Below are 22,921 nucleotides of genomic sequence, written 5' to 3'. Positions count from 1 at the left end.
TATACTTTACAGGAAGCAAATAATAGTGAAAATAAATAAATATGTGTATGTAAAATCCATTCTAGACTCTCTGTACATGGCTAACCTAACAGTTAGAACTGGAACTGCTGTGGGCAGGCAGGCTGAGTGGCTAACATTAATGAACTCCAGTTAGATCCTTTGGGCTACAATCCTCATCCCCCCAAGAGACTGTTGCACTGTGTGGAACATAAGTCAATAAGCCTGTATAAGGTCTCTATTAAGGCAATGCTTAGGAGTGGCTGCTACATTTGAGTGGCAACAAAGCTATTTTTGAAATCATTGCATTTTTTGCTGAGTCATTGTGCACAGAGCGATGTAGGATACCTATACATTTGTATTGTTTTAACAAAACTAACTGTAGTGATAGAGAAATAAAAGTGATGGAGACGGAGGGCCTCCAACAATGTGTAAGATTGCTGCTGCGGAAATATGCCTTTGTTAAAAGAAGAACTCACGTTAACTTAAAACGGTGCATTGCTATATATGCCCTGGAGGGGGCAAACGCATGGTTTTCATTTTTTTTGGTAAAATAGTCAGTAGCAATCAATAACAAAACTATATGCTTATTCTACATAAACTATAAAAAACTACTCAATTAATTGAATCATTTCTAATGTTCTTTGGTATTTTTGTCACATGCAGATATGCAATGATGATTGCTGAGTAATATGTATGTTGATGTTGTCAAGTCTGTATTTGATCATGTGACGAGATGATACAATAAACGGTAGCTAGTTTAGGTGAAAGATCTGTCAAGACTGACAAGCTGAGCACATCTGTCAAGCCGAGCAAGCAGTCATGCCTCTCAACCATAAAAGGGCCCCTCATAACCTTTCGTCACTGGTCTCCCTCATTTCTTTTTGATGCTCCAGTGCTAGGGTTGGGTATCGAACTCTGTACTTTTTTTGGCTACCAACCAAATTACATCGGTACTACCGAAGACCGATTACAGTTAAATCAAACGGTGCTGTCCACTCTGTATGTTGACAGAGAGCGGGGCCCAGCTGCGGTGCAGAAGGACCAAACTCAAGTAAACTGTCGTCTTTCCAGTTTGTTTAAGTCACAGTAGCCATGTTTCCATCTAATTGTCAAGCGAATTTTAAGCGAACTTTTAAAATATTGCAAAAAAGATGAAAAAAAGAGAATGGGAAATAGAAGCGTTTCCATCAACTGGTTTGGAGCGAATAAACTAGACTAAGCAAAGTGTAGTTTAGTCACAAGTTGACGTTACGCATGGTTGTAGATTGCAAACCGGCTTGCTAAATCAAAGAGTTTAGAAGCTAAGTTATTTGGCTAAATGGAGAGAGGTAGGCCTATTCAGGAATGTGTTGCCATTGGGCATGTTGTAATTGTCCTGGCATTTCAAGTTACAAGAGCATTACAAGTATTGGCCATGTTGCATGCTGTCCGAAGACAAAGAAATGCCATTATTGTAATGCACGCAGCAAGGGCCATGCAACAACATCAGTCATGTGAGTTACATGTTCTCCACGTCACAACTTATTTGGCAAAGTTGTTTTCATCTCCCATTTTGCGCATTAACTCTTTTTCGAAAATGGAAAAAAACACCTCACCAGCTCAACACAACTCTCTGTATTTCTCAGTATGGCTATGTTCAGAAACTGGTGTCGACTGGCGTCTTCCCCACGCAGAAACTCGTGAAGATAATTACCTCTTCTGATCTAGCTCCTAGCTCCTTAATGTGCTAGGATGGTATTACTTAACTATGACCAGGATGCACACTTTTTATTGGTTTGACTGGGTGTAAATCTGATATCTTCACATCACAGATGACCAACAAATGCCGGACTAATGTTGGCAAAAAAATGAACAACAATCTTTGCTACTGAGACTTTTGTCGAGTTTAGCATGTACCAGGATTGCTTCCAGGAAATAGCCACTGCCTCCCACTCTGAGCGTGACAAAGGCTCTCGCCTTCTTCATCCTACTCAGCTTTTATGTTTTGGAAGCGAAATGGAGGCACCCAAACCTTAAACAGTGTTACAAACTCACTCGTATATTTTGTAACGAAGTTAAGCTTTCAGCAGTGCAGGTTGCCTGTATACTTGGCTGCTGCTGATACCAGCCCCCGTACATAATTGCTGCCCTCGACACTTCCCGTATGTACCAAACTTGGGCCGAAGAATACCAATGAGACCAATTAAGGGCTTCGGGGCTCGCCAGAAACTATTCGCAAAACTATTTCTCCATCTCAAAAACTTTTCGCCAATATTGTCACGTTTTATTGCCTTTTTTGTAAGGGGGGCCTCACGATACGATATCATTACGATAGTAATGTCACAATATGATATTATTGCGATTTTAAACATATTGCAATATTCCACGATATATTGCAATTTATTCCCAACTTCAAATTTTTCCCAATTCCAAATGATGTCCCCCAAAAGAAAACTTTGTCAACATCTGTTTTATCTAAAAATATACATTTCTCTGTTTGTTCATCTCACTTCAATTTTATTGCTGCAAAATGGGATTGTCAAGCAGACAACCTGACCAACACATATACAAAAATAGATCAATACTTGGCGTGGTGTGTATCGATACAGTATTGCCACGGAAAATATCGCGAGACTATGCTGTGTTTTTTCCCCCACCCCTACTTTTTTGTCAGACTCTATGTTGGACTCTCTTTTTGAGAAGTCCGTCTTCCTTTTTTTTAGGTTGCTTTGCAGTGTAGGCAGGCAGTGCAGGCAGTTGTTGCCAACCCTGGAATAGGAACTTTTTCGGCAGAATTTTGCGCCGTTCACCTGCTGAAGGGACGTGCACGTGCATCTGCATTTGTAGAACAGCCAATAGAGACGTCCTGTCTCTGAAATGACCTGCAGAAATCTAGTTTTCTCTCAGAACACTTACATTAAAATATGCTTAAAGTTTTTTATGGAATCTTTTGCCCAATGACGCCAAATAAAAACGGTCTACCCCAGCTTTAAAGCCTAAATAGAGTGTTATATCTACATCGAGGAATCACAACACTGAGACTTGACATGTAGCCTGAGTTTATGTGCTGGACTGCAATGCAACTGGGCAGCAGCCATGAACAATATCTTTCTCATAAGTGTAGGCAATGTGTGTTGATTGCAAAAAAACATCAATAACAGTGATAATGTTGAGTATTTAGACAAACATTTAAAAAAAATCCAATCGATAAGTAAGCAGGAACCACATGCACATGACAAAAATAAAATACAGAAGTCCAGTTAAGCTTATCCCCATACTTTTGCATTTCTAAAAAAGTGACAATAGCTCTTTAAAATACTAGGAAGACAATTTTCCAGTGACAAAAAAAACCCTTCAAATTTCAAATAAAGCTGTGTTCTACCTTCCACCCACTCAACCTCACCCAACAACAACTTTAGGACAGTAGGCGTAGAAAGAGTGAAAGAGTTGTGCTGCATGGGCAATGGACTGATAATTGTCTATCATGCTAAATATACATAAGTAGTTGCAACATTAAAAGATGAGAACACCGTCTTATTTCATACGGTGGAATTGTATTAACTAGAGGGAAGAAAGAATGGGGCGCTTGTTGTTTCTGTTTTGCTGTTATCATCTTTTGTGACATTGAAGACGGAGACAGTGTGAGGAATGAGGAGAAAGAAAGAGAACTATCCATACTGTAAGTATCTCTCTGTGTCTGAAGAAACGGAAACATAGAGAGGAGAAGCAAGAGGGACCAAATAAAGAGCAAGAAATAGAACGGACTGGCATCAAAGCACATTTTAGTGACCAGATGCTGATGTGAAGGCAGCGTTGGAACAGTAGAGGAAAGACTGGAATGTCTCTGGTTGGTAATAAAAGGTAACAGTTGACCCAGGCACTGTTTGACTGTCTGTACCTCAGCACTGAGACAACAGCAGGCCAATTTTATGTGTGTGTGTGTGTGTGTGTGTGTGTGTGTGTGTTTGTAACTCTATAGCTATTTTCTGCCTGTCTGTGCATTTGTATTGCTTTGTGTGTGTGTGTGTGTGTGTGTGTGTGTGTGTGTGTGTGTGTGTGTGTGTGTGTATCAGTGCAATGCACTTTTTCAATCCCACTGACCTGAAAAGCTCCGTTAATGCTGGATCCACAGGCACTAAGAGAGAGAAACAGAGACAGAGAGAGAGAGATTATGAAACAGGACTGGCTTGTGCATGCTAAATCCACAGGCTCTTTGTACAACACATAAAAAACACTGCTGAATAGTTGATTATTGTGACTTCTGATCTGTGTAGGTTTACCATGACATACATTAACACGTTAAGCTCAGTTAAATGCATACCGTAAATGCACATGTGTATTTGTGTGAACAACTCAATTTAAATTAATTTCAGAAAATATCTTTGCCTCATGTTGATCATTTAGTGCTTCTAAAAGATCAGAAATCCAACCTGCAAAATGCATTTCTTTAAAAGAACAATTTTTTAATAGTGTGTAATCTAAAAGAGTTTATCTAAAATAGTATAAAACGTGTACAGCCTGTAGTGAACAATTGCTTATACAGTAGTTGTTTTTCAGTGTCTATATATATATATATATATATATATATATATATATATATATATATATATATATATATATATATAAATAAACAACAAGCACTTTAAAAAAAGAACATTTTTACCATTTTTAAAAGTGTTGGATATCAACTTTTGCTGCTCTCTTTAGGGTAAACTACTGAATTCTCGAATATAAAAGGAGTAGCGAATGAGTGAATGATGGAGTGATTTCCGACACAGCCCTAAAGATGATTTCAGTGCCAGTCTTTCATTCACACATTTGTTCTCTCTTTGGCCGACAAGCAGAGGACACGTGTAACTCAATCAAACAAGGGCCTCGTGGCTACAGCCTTCACTACACAGTGTTTGATCCACTTGATGTAGGAACAATGGTCACCACCTCGTTCTTTGTTCGGTCAAAGATGTAAGATGCTTTGTAAAGTTTGGAGGAAATAAAATATACATTAAGAGGGTCCTCTGATTAAAACAGGCTCACTTCTTTTTAGATGCTTTCAAACCTGTGAGGGTGGACACAGGGGGCTGGTAGGGAGTAAGATGAGGGCTGGTGAGCCTTTTCACTGTTTCTTTGAGTTTTCTTATTACTGTATAAGGTGCAAGCACATAATGACTAGTCATCAAAATGCCTCCAAAGGATAAAAGAAAGACAATGTTCTGATGAACACATCTGGTCTGATGTTTTTCAATGTACGCAAACATTGAGCTTTATTTTATTGTGTTTGAGTTTTTTAGGGTTTTACCTCCCTCCCAGGTTTATCAGCTAAAACTGAGTCACCTGTTTGTTTTTTTAAAGTTCCATTATTTCTTTCCACTTTGGACTATGTATCATTTGGTAGGATTAGATGTCACCGTGAGAGATCTTTCAGTAAGATATATAAAAATAGAGACAGAGGAATAGAGACAGAGGAAGAGAGAGAGAGAGAGAGAGAGAGAGAGAGAGAGAGAGCAGTGAGAAGAAGCAACTCAACTGTGACAGTCTGGGATTTGTGCAGTGGTGTGTGTACAGTATATCTGTGTGCTTGTGTCTGTGCATGTGTGTGTTTGTGTTGGGGGAGTGAAGGTGACCCTGAATGGCAGCGCCGCTCTATGTGTGTGCGTGTGTGTGTGTGTGTGTGTGTGTGTGTGTGTGTGTGTGTGTGTGTGTGTGTCCAGATACCTTTGGAGCGTGTTCGATGGCGCTTATCGTCTGCATCCACCTCCATCTGCAGAGAAGGCACAAACAAGCTGTTAAACACACAACAGACAGCATTGTAAAATTATCTTTAATTTGGATACATGTTCCTTCACGTTCAGGGTACTTTTCCCCTCCTTGTCAAACGTGCAAATCACACCTGATGTTTGGAACACTTACATGTAACACTTTGTGTACTGTACTGTCTACGACAGACTGACTGACTGACTGAAGACCAAGGAACATTTGGATACCGGTTATCTTTAATCATTGCTGAGTAGATGAGAACTATCGTAGAAAATCTCTCGGCCAAAACAGCTGTTCTGCTGAATTTACATGAATGCATTTACACAAAAGGATCTCTTTAATCAAAAGGCAATATTTGGTGTATCACTGGTTATAATGTCAGAAGTGTACTCAGTATTTCAGGAAATAACTCAAACAAATTATGCAAAGACTCATATTTGGCCAAGACAGATCAACAAATGAATTAGTTAGTGAATCAAGAAAGAAGAGATCTCCTTTGATAATTCCGAAGAAAGAAAAAAAACTGAGGACGTTTTAGGAGTAATCATATAATCCATTTTTAGAATGGATATAAATTCACATTTTGAAATGATGCAAAACATAATTTTTGAAGTATTCATTTCATGTCTCCATCTATCCACCTATCCATCTCATCCATCTGTCCAACCGTCTATCATGCTACATTTACATTGCTACATTCGGTTTTAAAAAATGAACATATTTTGCTACGTTTACACCTCGCGTTCACACTGCTCTGGCGTTTCACAACCCCTAAACCGGAGACATTTGAAAACACTTCTGACCCTGTTTTGGTTTGGAATCTGCGAGGTTGTGTTGCAGTCTCAACGGTCGCAAACAAAGGGGAGCGTGCCTATGTTCCCACAGCCCTATTTTCCCACATTTCTAAGATTTTTTTTCAAAATTAGGCCCCATGTTCCCACAGTTTCCACATTTCTAAGATTTTTTTTCTCCAAAATTAGGCCCTATGTTCCCACATTTCCTTTTGCATAAATTTGTATCAGATGTTATCCCCCTAACCCTATCCCCTAACCCTAAAAAATCTTGTGGGAGGATAGGGCTTAAATTGAAGGGAAATGTAGGAACAGAGACCTCAGTTTGAAAATGTCCTAGAAATGTGGGACCATTGGGCTGTGGGAACATAGGACTGTGGGACCATTGGGCTGTGGGACCATAGGGCAGTGGGACCATTGGGCTGTGGGACCATAGGGCAGTGGGACCATTGGGCTGTGGGACCATAGGGCAGTGGGACCATTGGGCTGTGGGAACATAGGGCAGTGGGACCATTGGGGTGTGGGAACATAGGGCAGTGGGACCATTGGGCTGTGGGACCATAGGGCAGTTGGACCATTGGGCTGTGAGAACATAGGGCAGTGGGACCATTGGGCTGTGGGACCATAGGGCAGTGGGACCATTGGGCTGTGAGAACATAGGGCAGTGGGACCACTGGGCTGTGGGAACATAGGACAGTGGGACCATTGGGCTGTGGGAACATAGGGCAGTGGGACCACTGGGCTGTGGAACCATTGGGCTGTGGGAACATAGGGCAGTGGGACCACTGGGCTGTGGGACCACTGGGCTGTGGGAACATAGGGCTGACCCCAAACAAGACCTTTGGCAACACCGACACTGACGCCAATATTTCACTGCCTAATTGGGTCATGAGTCATGAGTCATGCCTTCTTGTTCTCAGAGACTAAGATACTAACATCACCATGGCAACTACCAGTAACGGGCGGCGTATACATGCTGCCTCCTGTTTACCCCGGCGCACGCATGCCCAGTATACGAGAATGTTGATGAGATATGTGGTACGGGTGTGTTTGTTTAAATCGGAGATTCGTTCTTCTAATGGAGCTAGAAACACGTGTGCACGGAGATTGCTTTTGGCTCAAAACTGCGCTTGAAAAGCAAAATGTAGCAATGTTAATGTAGCCTCAGTCGCATTACAGATGTACTGCAGACATAACACCATCAAACGTTAACTGCATGGTTTCCATTGATGCCGTCTCCTCCTCAGTAATCAGGCCTTCCAAGCTCTTCATATGCCAGAGTAAGCATTCTCCTCCCTCCCACCTCTCTTTAATGTATGTCAGACCGACATATCAGTCTAAAGGTAGGTCGACCTCCTCACCAACACATCTTAAATTATTGAGGAGCCTGAACGTTGCTCTGTTATTTCCAGATGTCACTAAATATTCATGCTTGCTGGGTTTGGACTATGACGGGGGCCGTGGCCCTGTTTGAATGTCTCTTTTCATTAAACATGATTTATTAACACCACATTTACTGTACTGTAGAAGCCCCTCAGCCCTAATGGTGTGTTTCTTTATGAATGCCCATAAATGTTTCAACGGCAGAAAAAATAAAATGATGAAAGGCAAGGATACCTTGTAAATCTTATTACTGTAGCAAAGCAGGAAGGGGAAAGACCCAGAGTACTTTGGGGAGGGTGATCTAAATCAGGGGCGTAGTCCTTGAGTCCAGAATCAGACTCGAGACGCTTTTCTGTTGTCTCGGACTCGTCTTGGATTTGTTGGTATTTGGATTCAGACTTGTCTCAGACTCGACAAATATTCTAGTTGGTCCCAATCGAGTCCAACACTATGTTTTTGTTCTAAAGTAACTTCCTCCTTCAAAACAAAACCATTGATAAAGCGCGCTCATCCAGAAAACAGGTATTAGTTTAAAGCTTTTGTACGTAACTTTTTGATATTAATGAACGTCCGTTACATTCAAGCCACTGCCAAATTAGTTGCTACAAAGCTAATTAAGACTATCAGCTCCACACAACTCTCTCTGTATTTCTCACTATGGCTGTATTCAGAAGATTGTGGCGACTTTCCCGCACAGAAACTTGAGTGAAGATAATGACCTCTTCTGAAGAGTCCATGTTTTTTTAATCCTCCATGTCCTCCTTGGCTACTGCGTGGAGGTGGTGCGCAATAACAGAAGGCTTGTATCATGTGGATGCGCCGAAAATGTTGTTGTCATTACTTAGAATTCCTCATGGGGGCGACAGAAACTAGGCACTACAGCTAATACTTTTCTCGTTTGAACTTTGACAAAAGACAAAATACGAGTTAACTTGCAAAATGTAATGTGCAAAATAATTGTTTTTCTTGATTACTCAGTTTTTGTGATCATTAGGAGCCAAAATCGTAATTGCGAATAAAATTTGATTAATGGTTACCATGGCAATGGGAAATAAAATACTTCCTTGGAAGAAAAAAAAAAAGGGAAGGAAAAAGGGAAATAACAACTAATGAATCCAGTTCTCTCCTCTCTCCTTTCAGTCATAGCGTGAGTGTGTACGCATGCGAGAGCCTAACCTTAAAATTTTACTGAAGTAGTCATGTGAGCAAAGTGGAGTTAGTCCCCTCTCGCTTAGCATCTCTCATCAGTCTAATCGTTGCTCTGTTTTATCTAAGCTTCTCTGGAACAATCTGCAGAACGAGTGGTAGTGACAACATGTGCAATCCACTGTGAAGTGGAAGAGAAATCATGTTGCATAGATAGATTTTCTCACAGCACATGGAGTCTTCTATGTCGAAACAATAGGGTGCAGACATGATAGCACCCAACCCTAAATGTCCTTGTAGTTACCTCTTTAGACAAGAGCTGACTTGTGCCACATATTCAAATACACATAAAACATCAACAACTACTTCAATGACCAATTTATTTTAAATCTAAGCTCTGAAATATTTCCATTTTTCATTATTTCTCTATTTTAGTTACCGTGTTCTCATTGCTGCTGTTTCTGTGCTCAAATACCCAGTGATAGTCTTGCATTGCCAGACCTTCATCCACAGCGCTGCGATGGAGGGTCTGGCTAGTCCACACAGCATTCCGGGATGGGAGAAAAACGTGCTCTGGTTTATCGGCATTTCTTTAAACCAATCACAATCGTCTTGGGTGGCACTAAGCGCCCAACAGAGCCACGATGCCGCTGCAAAATAGTCTCAGAAAGAAACTTGTTTTGGTGGAACGTGTGAACGTTCAAAAGTTGTTTTAGTTGTGCAACAGAAAACTCAGATTGGACAGATAGTCTAGCTAGCTGTCTGGATTTACCCTGCAGAGATCTGAGGAGCAGTTACCCATAGTCCTCAGAAATCCACCGGAGTTTAAAATTCCAACACAAAGAAAGCAGAAGAGAACGGACATCCGGGCGAAACGAGCACGATCCAGCGGAATGTGGAACGTCGTGGATATAGACTACCCAGAAATCACTTGTCAGTCAATGTGGGTGGTCATTTTTATTTAACCCTTGTGTCAAATTTGATCCGTTTTTAAAGTCTCTATGTCAAAAATATGGGTTTCTTTCAACCAAATTGCCCCAAAAATAACCCGGATGGTTCCATTCGCGAAACAGGCTGTGATTATCCATCAACACACGGTCCTCTGATCTTAACTATTAGTCAAAATAATTCATTATTTCTGGGTTTTTTTTAATCAGAAATTAGGTAGAATTTAATATGAATGAGGTTGACCAAGAATTGTGTAATTAGTTGGAATGAAGTTGGCTAAGAAGATGTATCGCAGAGTTGGGTGATAATTTAGGCTTTATGAACAGACAACACAGGCATAGGACAACACAAGGCTTCATTTATTTCACGAGTTTCTGTAGGTGGCCCTCTTTTCTTTCTCAGCCATGGAAAGTATTGTTCCTCCCACTTCTTCTCTAAACTAATATCTTTTCCTGCTGTTAGAAATGAAAACAACTTTTCCAACAGCAGCACCAGCATTTGTTTCACACTCAGTGTTTAGACGACCCGCGTAGCATGCGAAAGCGGAACCCAAAACGTGACGGCGGCAAGGAAAACGTCAGGAAATATCGCGAGGTGTGAGCTGCAAGGTCTGTAGTACATTGCAATTGCAAATTCCCCATTGCCATTCATTGAGTTACAGGCCAATACGCATCTATCTCGATTATAGCGACCCTTAACTAGAGTGAGCGGTTTTGAAAATGAAATGAATAAACAAGAGAAATAGTCTCAACCTGTTTTGCGTTGATAACATTTATTGTGGCCGAGAAATTGCAATTGCAAATTTCCCATTTACATTCATTGAGTTATTGGCCAAAACGAGTCTACCTTGATTGTAGCGCCCCCCTAATGGCCGATCTTCGCTTCAACCTACTAGTGTGTGCGGTTTTGAAAATGAAATGAATGAACAAGAGAAATAGTCTCAACCTGCTTGCAGAATATTAAAAGAAACATCATCTGTGGACATGAAGATATGAATGCATGTTTAGTTGAAGAGCACACACACACGCACACTAACAGTGCCTATCTGAAGCTGTCAGACTCTGTCCGAGGGCCTTGGTTTTTAAATGAGGCCTGCATCTGCGCTGAACACAGCGTCTCCAGCAAGAGAATCCAGCAGCAGAATAAAACAGCAGTAATAACGCCAGCTTCTTTCCCCTCAAGGCTCCTTGTGAGCGTTGGACCCAGGAAGCATGCGCGCCTCTGCGGCTCACCATACGTTGGAGAGCCCCTCATATTGTGTCTGTGCCTTTTTCTCTCTCTTATAGCACCCCCGAAAAATGTCACGGCTGTAATGAAGGTAAGCGTGCTTATTGAGGATTAGGAGGAAGCCCACTCCTTCTCTGTCTGCGTCTCGATTAGACCCTGGATCAATGGCATTGTAGGAGCCTATAATGAATGAGATGAAGAACCACAGAGTCGCCAAAAGTTACATATAATGAAGCAAAGTCCAATTCAGCTTGTTCTCCTATTTCTACAGCAATTTATATTATTTCAACAAGACTTCAAATGAATTGTACTTTAAAATTCACAACATTGGTGTCCAGTGAAAAACATTTATCCGCAAAATTTTTATGATTTTTCAATTTCTTCAGATACAGTGTGCCTTTTTTGGTTGAGAAAAATCTTCTATTTCATAAGATTAATAAATCTTTTAAAAATCCACTGGATAACCTGAAAAAGCTGACAACGGCTGCTTTTCTTTTTGGAGATACATTTCTTTTTTAATAGGACAAGGACACTAGAGTGCTTTAATGCCAATATATGCATGTTTTCTAATTTCTAATTTATTTCAAATATAATTTGCATTATGTACAATTCAAAATAATAATGTATATTATTCATTGCCTCTAAATGTGTATGACAGAATGTACATGTTTACATGTTTTGTAACGTGCGCCCAAGAAGCAGCATATTTTGTGTAAGGTTTTTATTCAGAATACATAAGGTCTGGGATGAGATGGCTGCATGAAGTGAAGGCTGCATCCCATTTCAAATGCACACCATCTAAGGCCATAAACACAAGTGATTAATTCAGCACAAAGATAAATGATCATACAAGGCTGGCATCTTTTAAAAGTATATGCATATTGTGAAAGGAACGTAGAATGCAACTAAACATTTTATTCAGCGTACGTTTATGGAAAAAGCAGCTGTCCAAATGCCAACCGTGTTTGTGTAGGTATTGACTGTACAGACACTATCAAAATGAAAACAATATGTAAATTATCTTTCTTGAAATTAAAGTGGCTGTGCCTATTATTAGGTGTCTTCATCAACAGGACACGGGAATTGCCATCGGACACAGACAAATTGCATGCAGAAGTAAGAAGAGGCTTTTTGCTGTTTGATAGAGAAGAATCGGTATATTGCTGGGAATTAAACATTAATGTAATATGCACTGAGACATAGAACAAGCATTTTGTGTGTGTGTGTGTGTGTGTATGTGTGCGTTTATCATTTTGGTGGTGGTGATGGGGGGGATGGGGTTGCGTAGACATCTGTCACAACAATTCACATCGTTATCAGTTTCCCTTTGTTTTCACCTTGAAGTTTTGGGAGAATGCGTTTCAGACATATGGCACCCAACCCACTCTCTCCGCCACACATACATGCAAATGCACAAACACACGCACACACACACACTCACTCACACACAAACACACACACGTACACACACACACACGCACAAACACACACACACACACACACACACACACACACACACACACACACACACACACGTACTCTCACATTGGTTTTCTGTAAGGTGGAGCAGTCGGAGCACACCAAAACTGCACCGGCACTATCAAATTTCACTGCAAATAGGTATTTACGCCATGCACCATCTAGTGACAGTAAACATGTGTGCCAAACCAATGCTAAGTGCTGAATCTGAATTAGTGTGGAGGGCTGTGGAGGAAGCATCTGAGTGGGCGCTGACAGTCAGAGTGAGAAGGAGAGCGAGGGTGATGGAGACAGAAGGAGAGACTGAAATGTAGAGGAGTGATTCCTAACTAGTATGGAAAAAAGGCTTTGGCGGCTGGTGCAGCAGTGCAGGGCTCTGAAATGGTTAGATTGAGAATAGCTGTGATCAGAATACAATATGACAATTTATCAGCTGGTCCAGTGATGACAAGGAGCTGTTAACTGTACAGGATGGGAAGGATTTGTGTTTGTTACCTGAATGACTCCTATACAGCCTGAGTGGATCAATACTTTTTCCTTCTTAAAATCTTGATTCTATTCAGCTTGACTGCCTTTTATCTAAAATATTTCATCATTGAAAACTGCATTGCCACTGCATTTATTGAGGGGGAGCAGGATAAATTAATCTGCTATTGCATGTAAGCTGTTGCGTCAGGAGTCTTTATGTTATATATATTGTTTAGTTGTGTACTTAAGATTATCCCAAATGTTTCCAACAATTTTAAAACCCAGAGAAATCTGTAATTTCAATCAATGACACGGAGCAAGTCATTTGGTCGCCTGTCAATGGCGTCATATAACCTTTGACCCCTCTAGTTGCTCTAACTTGCCTTAAAAACACGGGAAACGCTAGAAGATACGTTCGATAGTAAGTGTAAATGATACGTCACAGAATTATACTCAATAACAGTAATACAGAATTTTTTTTTTCCTGGCACACAGCATCATTGTTTCATTGATTACTTGCCACTTTGCAACACAGTAATACAGCAATTACCTTCTTTTTTTTTTTCTAACTTACTACAATCTGCTATGTTGACAGGTGGCTCATGCTAATGCTTGGTGGCTAAACCATAAGGTAACATTGGAAGGTTACAACAACGTTCAACACACTCACAAAGTTATTTTTAGTATGATTGTTGTGACCTGGGTTAACAGCGCTGGGCTAACCCATGATTAAATTCGCCACTTAGTGTTAGCTGTAGTCGACTAATCTAACGTTAAGTTAGCCAGCTAGCACACTCCCGTCCTTCTGCCTCACTCCCTGGCACTAAAAGACTTCAGTTGGCATAAGAGCGGACACCAGCCCCAAGAACACATCCATAGTTAGCCCCCAGACAGCGACTACAGCAACCCGAACCCAGCCTGCACAAACCTCGGTGCTGGGTGCCAACGGCAATCCCAGAATGTTTAATGATCGGTTGGGGAACAGACCATATCACACCCCAGGCACATGACGTGATATATATAGTGGTATTGTGGTTTTAGCTGCTGGCTAATGTTAGCTTGCTGACTCGCTAACCCATCAGCCATTTTTTTCCTACTATGGCCACGCCAAGACCCGCCCTTCAATAGCAGCTCGATTGGTTGGGGTTAGGCATTGACCTCGAGTGGTTAAGGTTAGGATAGCCAATTGGTCAGGGGATAGGACCTGAACAAATCAGGTTACGTTACCTTGCGTAAGCATGGACGCCTGGCCAATAGCAGTGATTGAATGGCGGGTCTTGGCGTGACCATAGTAGGAAAACAATATTGGAACCTGTCATCTACCATCATAAGCAAAATCTAAATGCGTATGTGGAAAATCTGCAGCTATTTCACGCGAATGACATGACATGAATAAACGTTAATAAACGTAACGTGAATGAAACTTTAATAGATTAACTCGTCTGTGAACAGATACGTTTTCATTGGCAATGGTGGTTAACAAGGAAGACAACAACTCCCTTGATCCCACGCAAATTCACAATGTCATCAAAAGTCCGTGTTTACATCCATGGTTTCTATTGAGAGACCCGTAGCGGCAGAAAATGACATGTTTTGTATTGGCTTACGTTAGAACATGTGTTTTCTAAAATTGAACAGGCCAATAAAAAGGTCACTTAAAACAGCATGATCATATGTAACACATTGAAAAATGATTTGATATTACCAAACACGCAAATTTGGAATTTTTAGGGAGACCGGATTGTGCAATAAGATCTTTATTCAAACAAAATATCTGTGGTATTTTCTGCTGAAAACAACTGAGGACATAGTCAGCATTCGTTCCTTTTACACATTGTGAGAGTAGACTCTCACTTTGAAAATGTATAAAACATAATGTAAAATGTGGCAATAGAAACTAGTACAATTCAGATATTTCACGCAAGCCTGCATCAGAAGCAAGCAGCTTGAGAACACAATAAAACACATTTGAACAGGTTTATGTGAAAAACAGGATGTGTTACACCACCTGAAAGGGTTTGGGGTTGAGACAGCTGTTAGGTCCAGACCTGTGCTTCCACCGTGACCTACTGACTTTCAGCTGGAGAGGAACGGCTCACCACGTCTCCTCCAAACTCATTTTCTACATAGAGAGGGGAGAAGAAGACATGCTTGTTAAAATCATTTCTAGAACAATTGCATTCACATACAGCCATTACACGATCTGAAATTTCCTCTTCTCCATTGACTCTGAGCTCATGAATAGTCATATAGCATCAGCTATGCGGCACACGCCAAGCCAACGTTGATTTCCGCCATAACGGCGGCCGCATGGCGTGTGCGAGGGGGCTTGGCAACATGGGGTAATTAGCTAGATCTATCATCTTCTGCAGGAAGTGGGGACAAATATAGCTAATGATCCGTGCCTGCCTCCATGATTTCTCTCCTCAGCTCTCCATCCTTTGCTGAGTTAGAGGAGGAGAGGGGAGGGAGAGTGAAGTGGAAGATGGGAGAGGAGGGAGTAAAGAAGCCGATGTCCTACTCTGTCAAAAGAATGTAAAATAACCGACAAAGTGATATAGACAGAAAGGAAAATAGATGGAGGGGTGAATGAACATGTGTACTCAAACACTCCCCGTCTACTCTGCCTGTCTTTGTTTCTTTCCATCCGGTGCTGCTAATTGAGAGAATGTATGGGAGAGAACAGATGAGGTGTTGATGGTGTATAGGGACCGTCACAAAGAATGAAGGCCCCCTTAGGGGGCCTACCAGAAGGCCCATCACACACACACACACACACACACACACACACACACACACACCAGAGTGCCTCTTTGTGTGTTATGTAAAAGGAGCGGTGGTGGTTACATGCATAAGCGGACTTTACTTTGAACCAGCAGGGGGTCTTTTTTACCCTTCATCACACATGCACAAACCTCTGTTTCCCTTCCCTTTTTTGTCCACTTCCTTTGTAGTGTGAATCTTAAACATGGACAAGCTGGAAACAGTTTAAATGAGTTGTAAGGGGATGGCGCAAACAATGGGCCACTCAAACTACACTTTTGTTTTTTACGACTATGGTCCTGCTGTCTTTTATGTCTTTGAAATCGGCGTCAGAAGCTGGTTTGTATTTGATTACAGCCACCGGTGCACCCTTAAAGCATTTTCATTCAGAAAACATTTGCGGTATAACAAGTGCTTTGGGGCAAGGATAGCTAGCACACTGTGCATGTACAAATGTATAACTTCAGAGAAAGAAGTTTGGTGGAAGACTCCTATGGTTTCTCACTGTACTTAAATCCCTTGTAGGTTTGAATGATTTTTGACACAATTCCCTCTGCTTTCACCCTATAACAAACAAACACACACACACACACACACACGCACGCACGCACACACACGCACACGCGTGCTCATCCCTGGCCCATTGGTCATTATAATCAGAGTGTAAGTGATGGGTCTGTCCTCTGATGAAGGTCTTTATGTGGAGGCTGATGACAAATCACAGCTCTCTGACTCTTCATCAGGACACAGCCCACATTCCCCGCGTATATCTCTGTCTATCAGAAAAAAGGATGGGAGGGGAGAAAAACAAGAAAGAAAGACAAATGAAAAATAACAAATGGCAGGAGTCTAACTAGACAACAGAGAAAGATACAATACAGCACACTGTGGCACTGTATTTAACGTGTGTGCTTGTGAATGGTATTCTAGCCGTGGAGTTGAGGTGCTAGTCTGCAGTTTCAGCACCAAGGACAGTGACAGACAGAGGGGAAGAAAGAATAGGCCTTCAACTGCAATTGATGCACACTCACACAACCTCAGGTCTTATACAATCACACGCACACGCACACACCTCTTATTATTCCCCTTTGTTAGACAGGTAGAATATATGACCAAGGACTTCTTCTCAGCTCAGACTCTTACAAGTGTGCGTGCGAGTGTGCGTGCGCGCACACATGCGTGATATTCTCACATTCTATTACTTGGGGAATGATAGGGCACCATGCCTGCCCTTTACTGGGCTCCTATATCTATCAAAGCCATGGTACACACTGTAAATAGCCTGGGAAGACTGGCTGCTGTGACGCACGCACACACACACACACACACAGACACACACACACACACACACACACACACACACACACACACACACAATTGTAATGACAATCCTATTGTATGGTTATGTACACTGCAGTACTGAAAGTGGGCTGTGATATCCGCTCCGACATTTTCTATGACACTTACTGTACATGACAGGCATTTCAGACACAAAACACACACAGAAAACAAAATCTCTCCCACCATTTAAAAAAAAAACCACATATGGCACATGAGGACAAGGGGCTCACACAAATAAGCACATATTACAGGAGAGACGCATGCTTTATTCATGTGATGTGTATGCACACAAACGCAGACACACACGTCTTTCTCTCAGGCTCTGAGAGTGACTGGGGCTGCCTGACCTACATTCTAGCAGATATGTATACAGGCAGAGGGGAGATGAAATCTCACTCTGTATTGCTCTCCTTCTCTCTGTTCCATATCCTGTGTTGTTTTCGGCGCCTGTTCATTGCCTCTTGGACACACACACACACACACACGCAGCTGATGAAACTAGCATTGTCAGAATATGGCTACACGTGTTTTGCTGGATCTCAGACTAAAGTAAGAACAGGATCGCTGTATATCCTGTCTTTCCTCTGCTGTATATGGAAAATCCTTAAACTACCCTGTGCTCCTTATGTATGTAAATAAAACATTTACATAAAGTCCAAACACCACCTTTTCATGGTAACAAATGGTGAGATGAAAAGGAGAGGAGGGGAGTGATGGAATGCAAGTAGAGAACAAGGTAACTTTGCATTGAGCACTGAATATAATGTGTGCTTGTGTACAAATGTGTTTATTGGGTGATGGTCTGTTTGTTAACTGGTCTGCGTAGCCAGAGAGCAGGAGATGGGATTGGTCTGATAATAAAGCCAGCTGGCAGCTTTATCTTTTCCTCCTCAAACTGTTCTGTGGAAATCAATGCTTCCACTGGACTGGCCTGCAAACACAGACGCAGATAACAGATAAGAAACAGTACACATATAATTTGTAACTTAAAGGGATCATTTTGACCCAAACCCTTGTATCTCGTTTCTCGTATATAGTTTGCATTTGTCCAGTTGTGCAGAGAACAGATCCATTGCCAAGCTTCATACCCACATTTTTGACTATTTTTTGTTATTTTAGCTGGCCGTCTGCTCAGAGCGCCTAGGAGTCCTGTCCATGCCCAGACATCACAGAGGTTAGTAATTCGAAAGGGTTTCAGCTTATAAAAAAAAAAAAAACCTGATACACTATATCCTTGAACTAAACCACCCCAACCCTCTAAATCCCACTGAGGCATTACACTGACCACACTGTCAAAACAGTGATACAGCAGAAACTAACAGGAGAAATCCCTGGACCCTGAATCTAGACAACTTTAATATTGCAGGATTTTTTTTCCAACAAATCCTCTTGCAAGTAGAGAGAAGATACAACAGAAATCATGTGAAATACAGTTTCCTAAATCAGTTTTTAACTCTTGGGTAGTTTCCTTTTTTACTGTATGTCAAAAAGTCTGTCTTATATCATATTGGCATTATTCCTAATGACACACTGACAATATTACTCCCTACCATTGTTGCTCTTCATACTACGACATCTTACAGCGCCGTGGCCAAACAGTTTCCCTGAGCGTTTACAATAATACTGACGCGGATGGGTGATCATGCTTTCCAACTGATAACGGCCATCAGCTGATAGCTTTCGAAGCAAGTGAATAAACCCAGATTTTTAAAAAGAGGACGTTTCAAATAAAAACAATGAGATGAAAATAAGAATAATGGAAAAAAACACGTTTTAATTATTGTATTAAATGTTTCACCTATTGGTTCATTTATGTACTGTATTTATGTGACTATTCATTTTATAATTATCTTGTTTATTTATCCAATACTGAACACTTTGGGGTTCCACAGTGATTAAGTTGTTCCAAATTTCAGCTGTCCATTGGTGACTCTCTAAAAGTAGATATCCGCCACAATTTACTAATAGTATCAGCTCATTAAATAATCAGGGTAGTAAGCGAAGATTATTTCAATCTTTATAAAATAATGCAATGTTTACATCTGCATGCTACATATCTATATATATTGAATGTTAAACTTTAGGTAATGCCAATTTCTTCTCAAAATTAAGATGTGGGAATTGTTTACTTTTGCAAATATCAACGTCAAGAAATTCAGTGATTAGACTACAGTCCTCAAATGCAGCAAGTGGTCTGGGCTTGCTTCTTTTCATTGTATCACACTGTCTACTGTCATCCATCTATCCTTCTCATGTTGAAATCCGGTAATCTTATTGAGGGTTGTGGGGCTGGAGCCAGCTCACGCTGGGCTAGAGCTAGGTCCAGCCAGGATACAATACATTGGCAGACAAACAGAGCTAACCACAGAGCACCATGAATTAAATCATTATTAAATTAAAAAATTAAAATTAAATTAAATCATAACACATATTACATTTGAACTGTCGGCTGATTCTTGTTACAACAACAACAACAAAATGAATCTGCCTGTTGGTCTGAATTCCACGAGATATGGTGTGTCCGAGACACTGAGGTTGAAGGGTGAAAGAATCATAGTCAGGTAGTGAAGTGGACTGGCTCTTTATGACTTTCCTGACAAGTGAGCCAAGGTAAAAGCAGTTTTCTTACCCGCTTTACTCTTCAAGGACATAAGAGATGGAACTGACCGTGTGCATGACCTGCTGGGCTTTACTGTACTTACAAACACACACACACACACACACACACACACACACACGCACACGCACACGTGTACACACACACACACACACACACACACACAATTGACGCCTACTCAAGAAAGTAAAAAGAAATGCATACATACAATGCACACATGAAGTGCATTATTATTACCTTGCCCCTCCCAGTGACAGACTCTCACACACACACACACACGCACACACCCCTCTGTTTTCTCGAGGGAGGTGCCTCCTCTGTATGGGCAGAGAGTGGAGGAAATAACATCGAGCAAACCACCGCCGCAATTACCCACAGTGGGGTAATCACCAGTACAATGCACTATGGGTTGGCTTCCTGGAAGAAAGCGTGAAATACTCAGGTGAGGAGAAAAACCAGACAGCAATCAGCCCAGCAGGAAGAGGATGAGAGTGAAAGAGAGAGAGAGAGAGAGAGAGAGATAGAGAGAGAGGGGAGAGCAAAGGGCCATTCCTTTAATTTTCAAGGGAGAGCCAGGGCCTTAATTACTTGATGAGTCTCCTTCTCTCTAGTTCTCTCTCTGTGGCTGTAAAAAAGTGTGTGTGTGTGTGTGTGTGTGTGTGTGTGTGTGTGTGTGTGTGTGTGTGTGTGTGTGTGTGTGTGTGCGTGCATGCGTGTGCGGCCCATTATCAGACTGGGAAGACTCCAATCACCTCTCAGCACAGATAGCGAGTGAAGGGAACAACATTGCAGTGAGGGAGAGAGCAAGAGAGAGAGAGAGAGAGTTGGGGCGTGATTTACACCTTTAGAAGTGTTAACACCATCTCTCATCCCCAGCAGCTGTAGAACACCAAGGTTGAGGAGTGAGACAGCCAAGACTTGAAATAGCCACAGGAAAACACAGAGCTGTACGACACCTCCACCTATAGAAAGCTACACTATTCATGCTACTGTTGTACATGATGCCACGGGGGAGTGTTCAACATTCTCTCTAAGCTTGTAGTATGGGGATCTGCAGTATATCCGGGCCTCTAAAGTGCAAGCATTTTTTCTTGCATTTGTGAATGACAATTAGAGAGAGTTGAAAATGACAAATTATTTAACAATTGACTCTGAGTTCTGTCACTCGATAAAGGTTCATGAACCAATTAAAACTACTGCTGCCTAATGTAGCAACCATTTGATATGGGTGACATTTCACACAACAATTGGTTGCTTTTAGTACAAAACATTTAGGTGGTGAGCTTTATTTTTACCCAGCACTGACTGTCGCTTTCGCTGCCCAGAATGGCCAAAGTTTTCGACTTCTGTATTCGCGGTAGCTAATTAAGGTTAATTTTGTGATTGACTAAACAAAAGACAAAATGGAAACTGTTTGAGCAATGTGCTTTCTGCAAGCCAGAAACGCCGTTGATATTAGCCCCAGTTTGTGCTTCTCATGTTTTACTGTTACATTTGAGTCACAGAACTAAGCATCTGCTTTTCTGAAAGATAAACCGAATATTTAATCAGGGATTCAAATGAATTCAGGTACTGTTAGATTTAAACTCAGATTACAACCCAACATATACTGGATTTTGAGGCTGATGATAACACTTGAAAGTTGAACGAAATCAGTTAATATTTTGGCAGATCATTTTTAACATTAACACATATCGTACCCTTGTATTTGGTTATTGTGAACCAAGACATGCACTGAGCAGAACGTTTTACAGTTGAAAAATAAAGGTATATAATGGCATCTTGTTACTTATCGGCTAGTCTCGCATTGCCAGACCTTCCTCCACAGCGCTGCGGAGGAGGGTCTGGCTAGTCCACACAGCATTCCGTGATGGGAGAAAAACGTGCTCTGGTTTATTGGCATTTCTTTAAACCAATTACAATCGTCCTGGGCAGCGCTAACCGCCGTACGGAGCAACAACGCCTCTGCAAAATAGCCTCCGGGAGGAACTTGTTTTGGTGGAACGTTCAGAGGTTGTGCAACAGAAAACTCAGATTGGACAGATAGTCTAGCTAGCTGTCTGGATTTACCCTGCAGAGATCTAAGGAGCAGTTAACCATAGTCCTCAGAAATCCACCAGTTTAAAATGCCAACACAAAGAAAGCCCAAGGCAACGGATATCCGGCCTAAATAAGTGAAATCCGGCGGAATTTTCGTCGACAACGAAGCAATCCCGGAAGTGGAACATCATGAATATAGACTACTTATCAGCCAACATACACACGGTTTATTAATTGCTATCAAACCCAAAACCAACTACCAAAGCCTCAAAAGAATTAGCAGGCTCTACGCTGTTTAATCTAATATCTTGAAAAAAAAAGTCACATTTACTTTTATTTACTTTAATTTTTTGTCTGTAGACCTACAACATTTTAATCAAGGGGCACAAGTGTCGATAAAACATGTTAACCCTAATGTCTAACAATTCATCAGACTGAACAATAATAAAATAACATCTCCTCTGTCATCACTCATTGCTCCACTTGTCCTCGGAAATTTCGATATAAGCAGATCTGAATGTTTTGCTGGCAAATGATATTAGATCCTGGGCGTTTGGTTAGTGAACTGATACCCCTGCATGTGGCCGTCTGTCAATGAAGGCTGAATGCTTATAACAGCGAAGGCGTATACAATCTTTCCTCACTAGACAGACAGGGGGATCAATCCGGAGAGTTTGTAGTATCTATGCAGCAAAAAGGATGGCGAAGCGTCTTTGAAGGTTAGCTGTCTTTTAGCACATCAGATAGGAGTTTAACCCCAAGCTATGATAAACTATGTTGTGTTGGAGTGCCCTGCCCCAGCTAATGAAATAGCTCCTTTGTGTTGCTACTGATGACATTTTCCAACATTTAGTCCTTCTCGTTATTCATATCAGATCTCCCTTATGATTTGGCAATGACATTGTTGTGTGTGTATGTTTACAGCATATGTGTGCATGCCTGCATTTAACATCACTGCTATATGAATGGATGTCAGTTTGTGTGC

General features: G+C 41.3%; 1 protein-coding gene across 11 annotated transcripts in view; it reads right to left on the bottom strand.

Moving 5' to 3' along the window:
- Positions 1 to 22,921, bottom strand: part of myt1lb (myelin transcription factor 1-like, b) — a 110,061-nt gene that overhangs the window by 60,324 nt on the left and 26,816 nt on the right. For all 11 annotated transcript variants that reach the window (XM_035994644.1, XM_035994643.1, XM_035994646.1 and 8 more), the window contains exons 2-4: positions 15,184 to 15,297; positions 5,692 to 5,737; positions 4,081 to 4,114 (exon numbers count right to left, since the gene is read on the bottom strand). In XM_035994644.1, the coding sequence (XP_035850537.1) occupies positions 4,081 to 4,114; positions 5,692 to 5,737 (80 nt within the window). In that variant the 5' untranslated portion in view covers positions 15,184 to 15,297. The remainder of the gene's footprint in view (positions 1 to 4,080; positions 4,115 to 5,691; positions 5,738 to 15,183; positions 15,298 to 22,921) is intronic.

This window comes from Sander lucioperca, chromosome 18, assembly GCF_008315115.2.
Source record: "Sander lucioperca isolate FBNREF2018 chromosome 18, SLUC_FBN_1.2, whole genome shotgun sequence".
Lineage (NCBI taxonomy): Eukaryota > Metazoa > Chordata > Actinopteri > Perciformes > Percidae > Sander > Sander lucioperca.
Note: the sequence above shows the minus strand (reverse complement) of the source record. Positions and strands in the feature narration are given on the sequence as shown.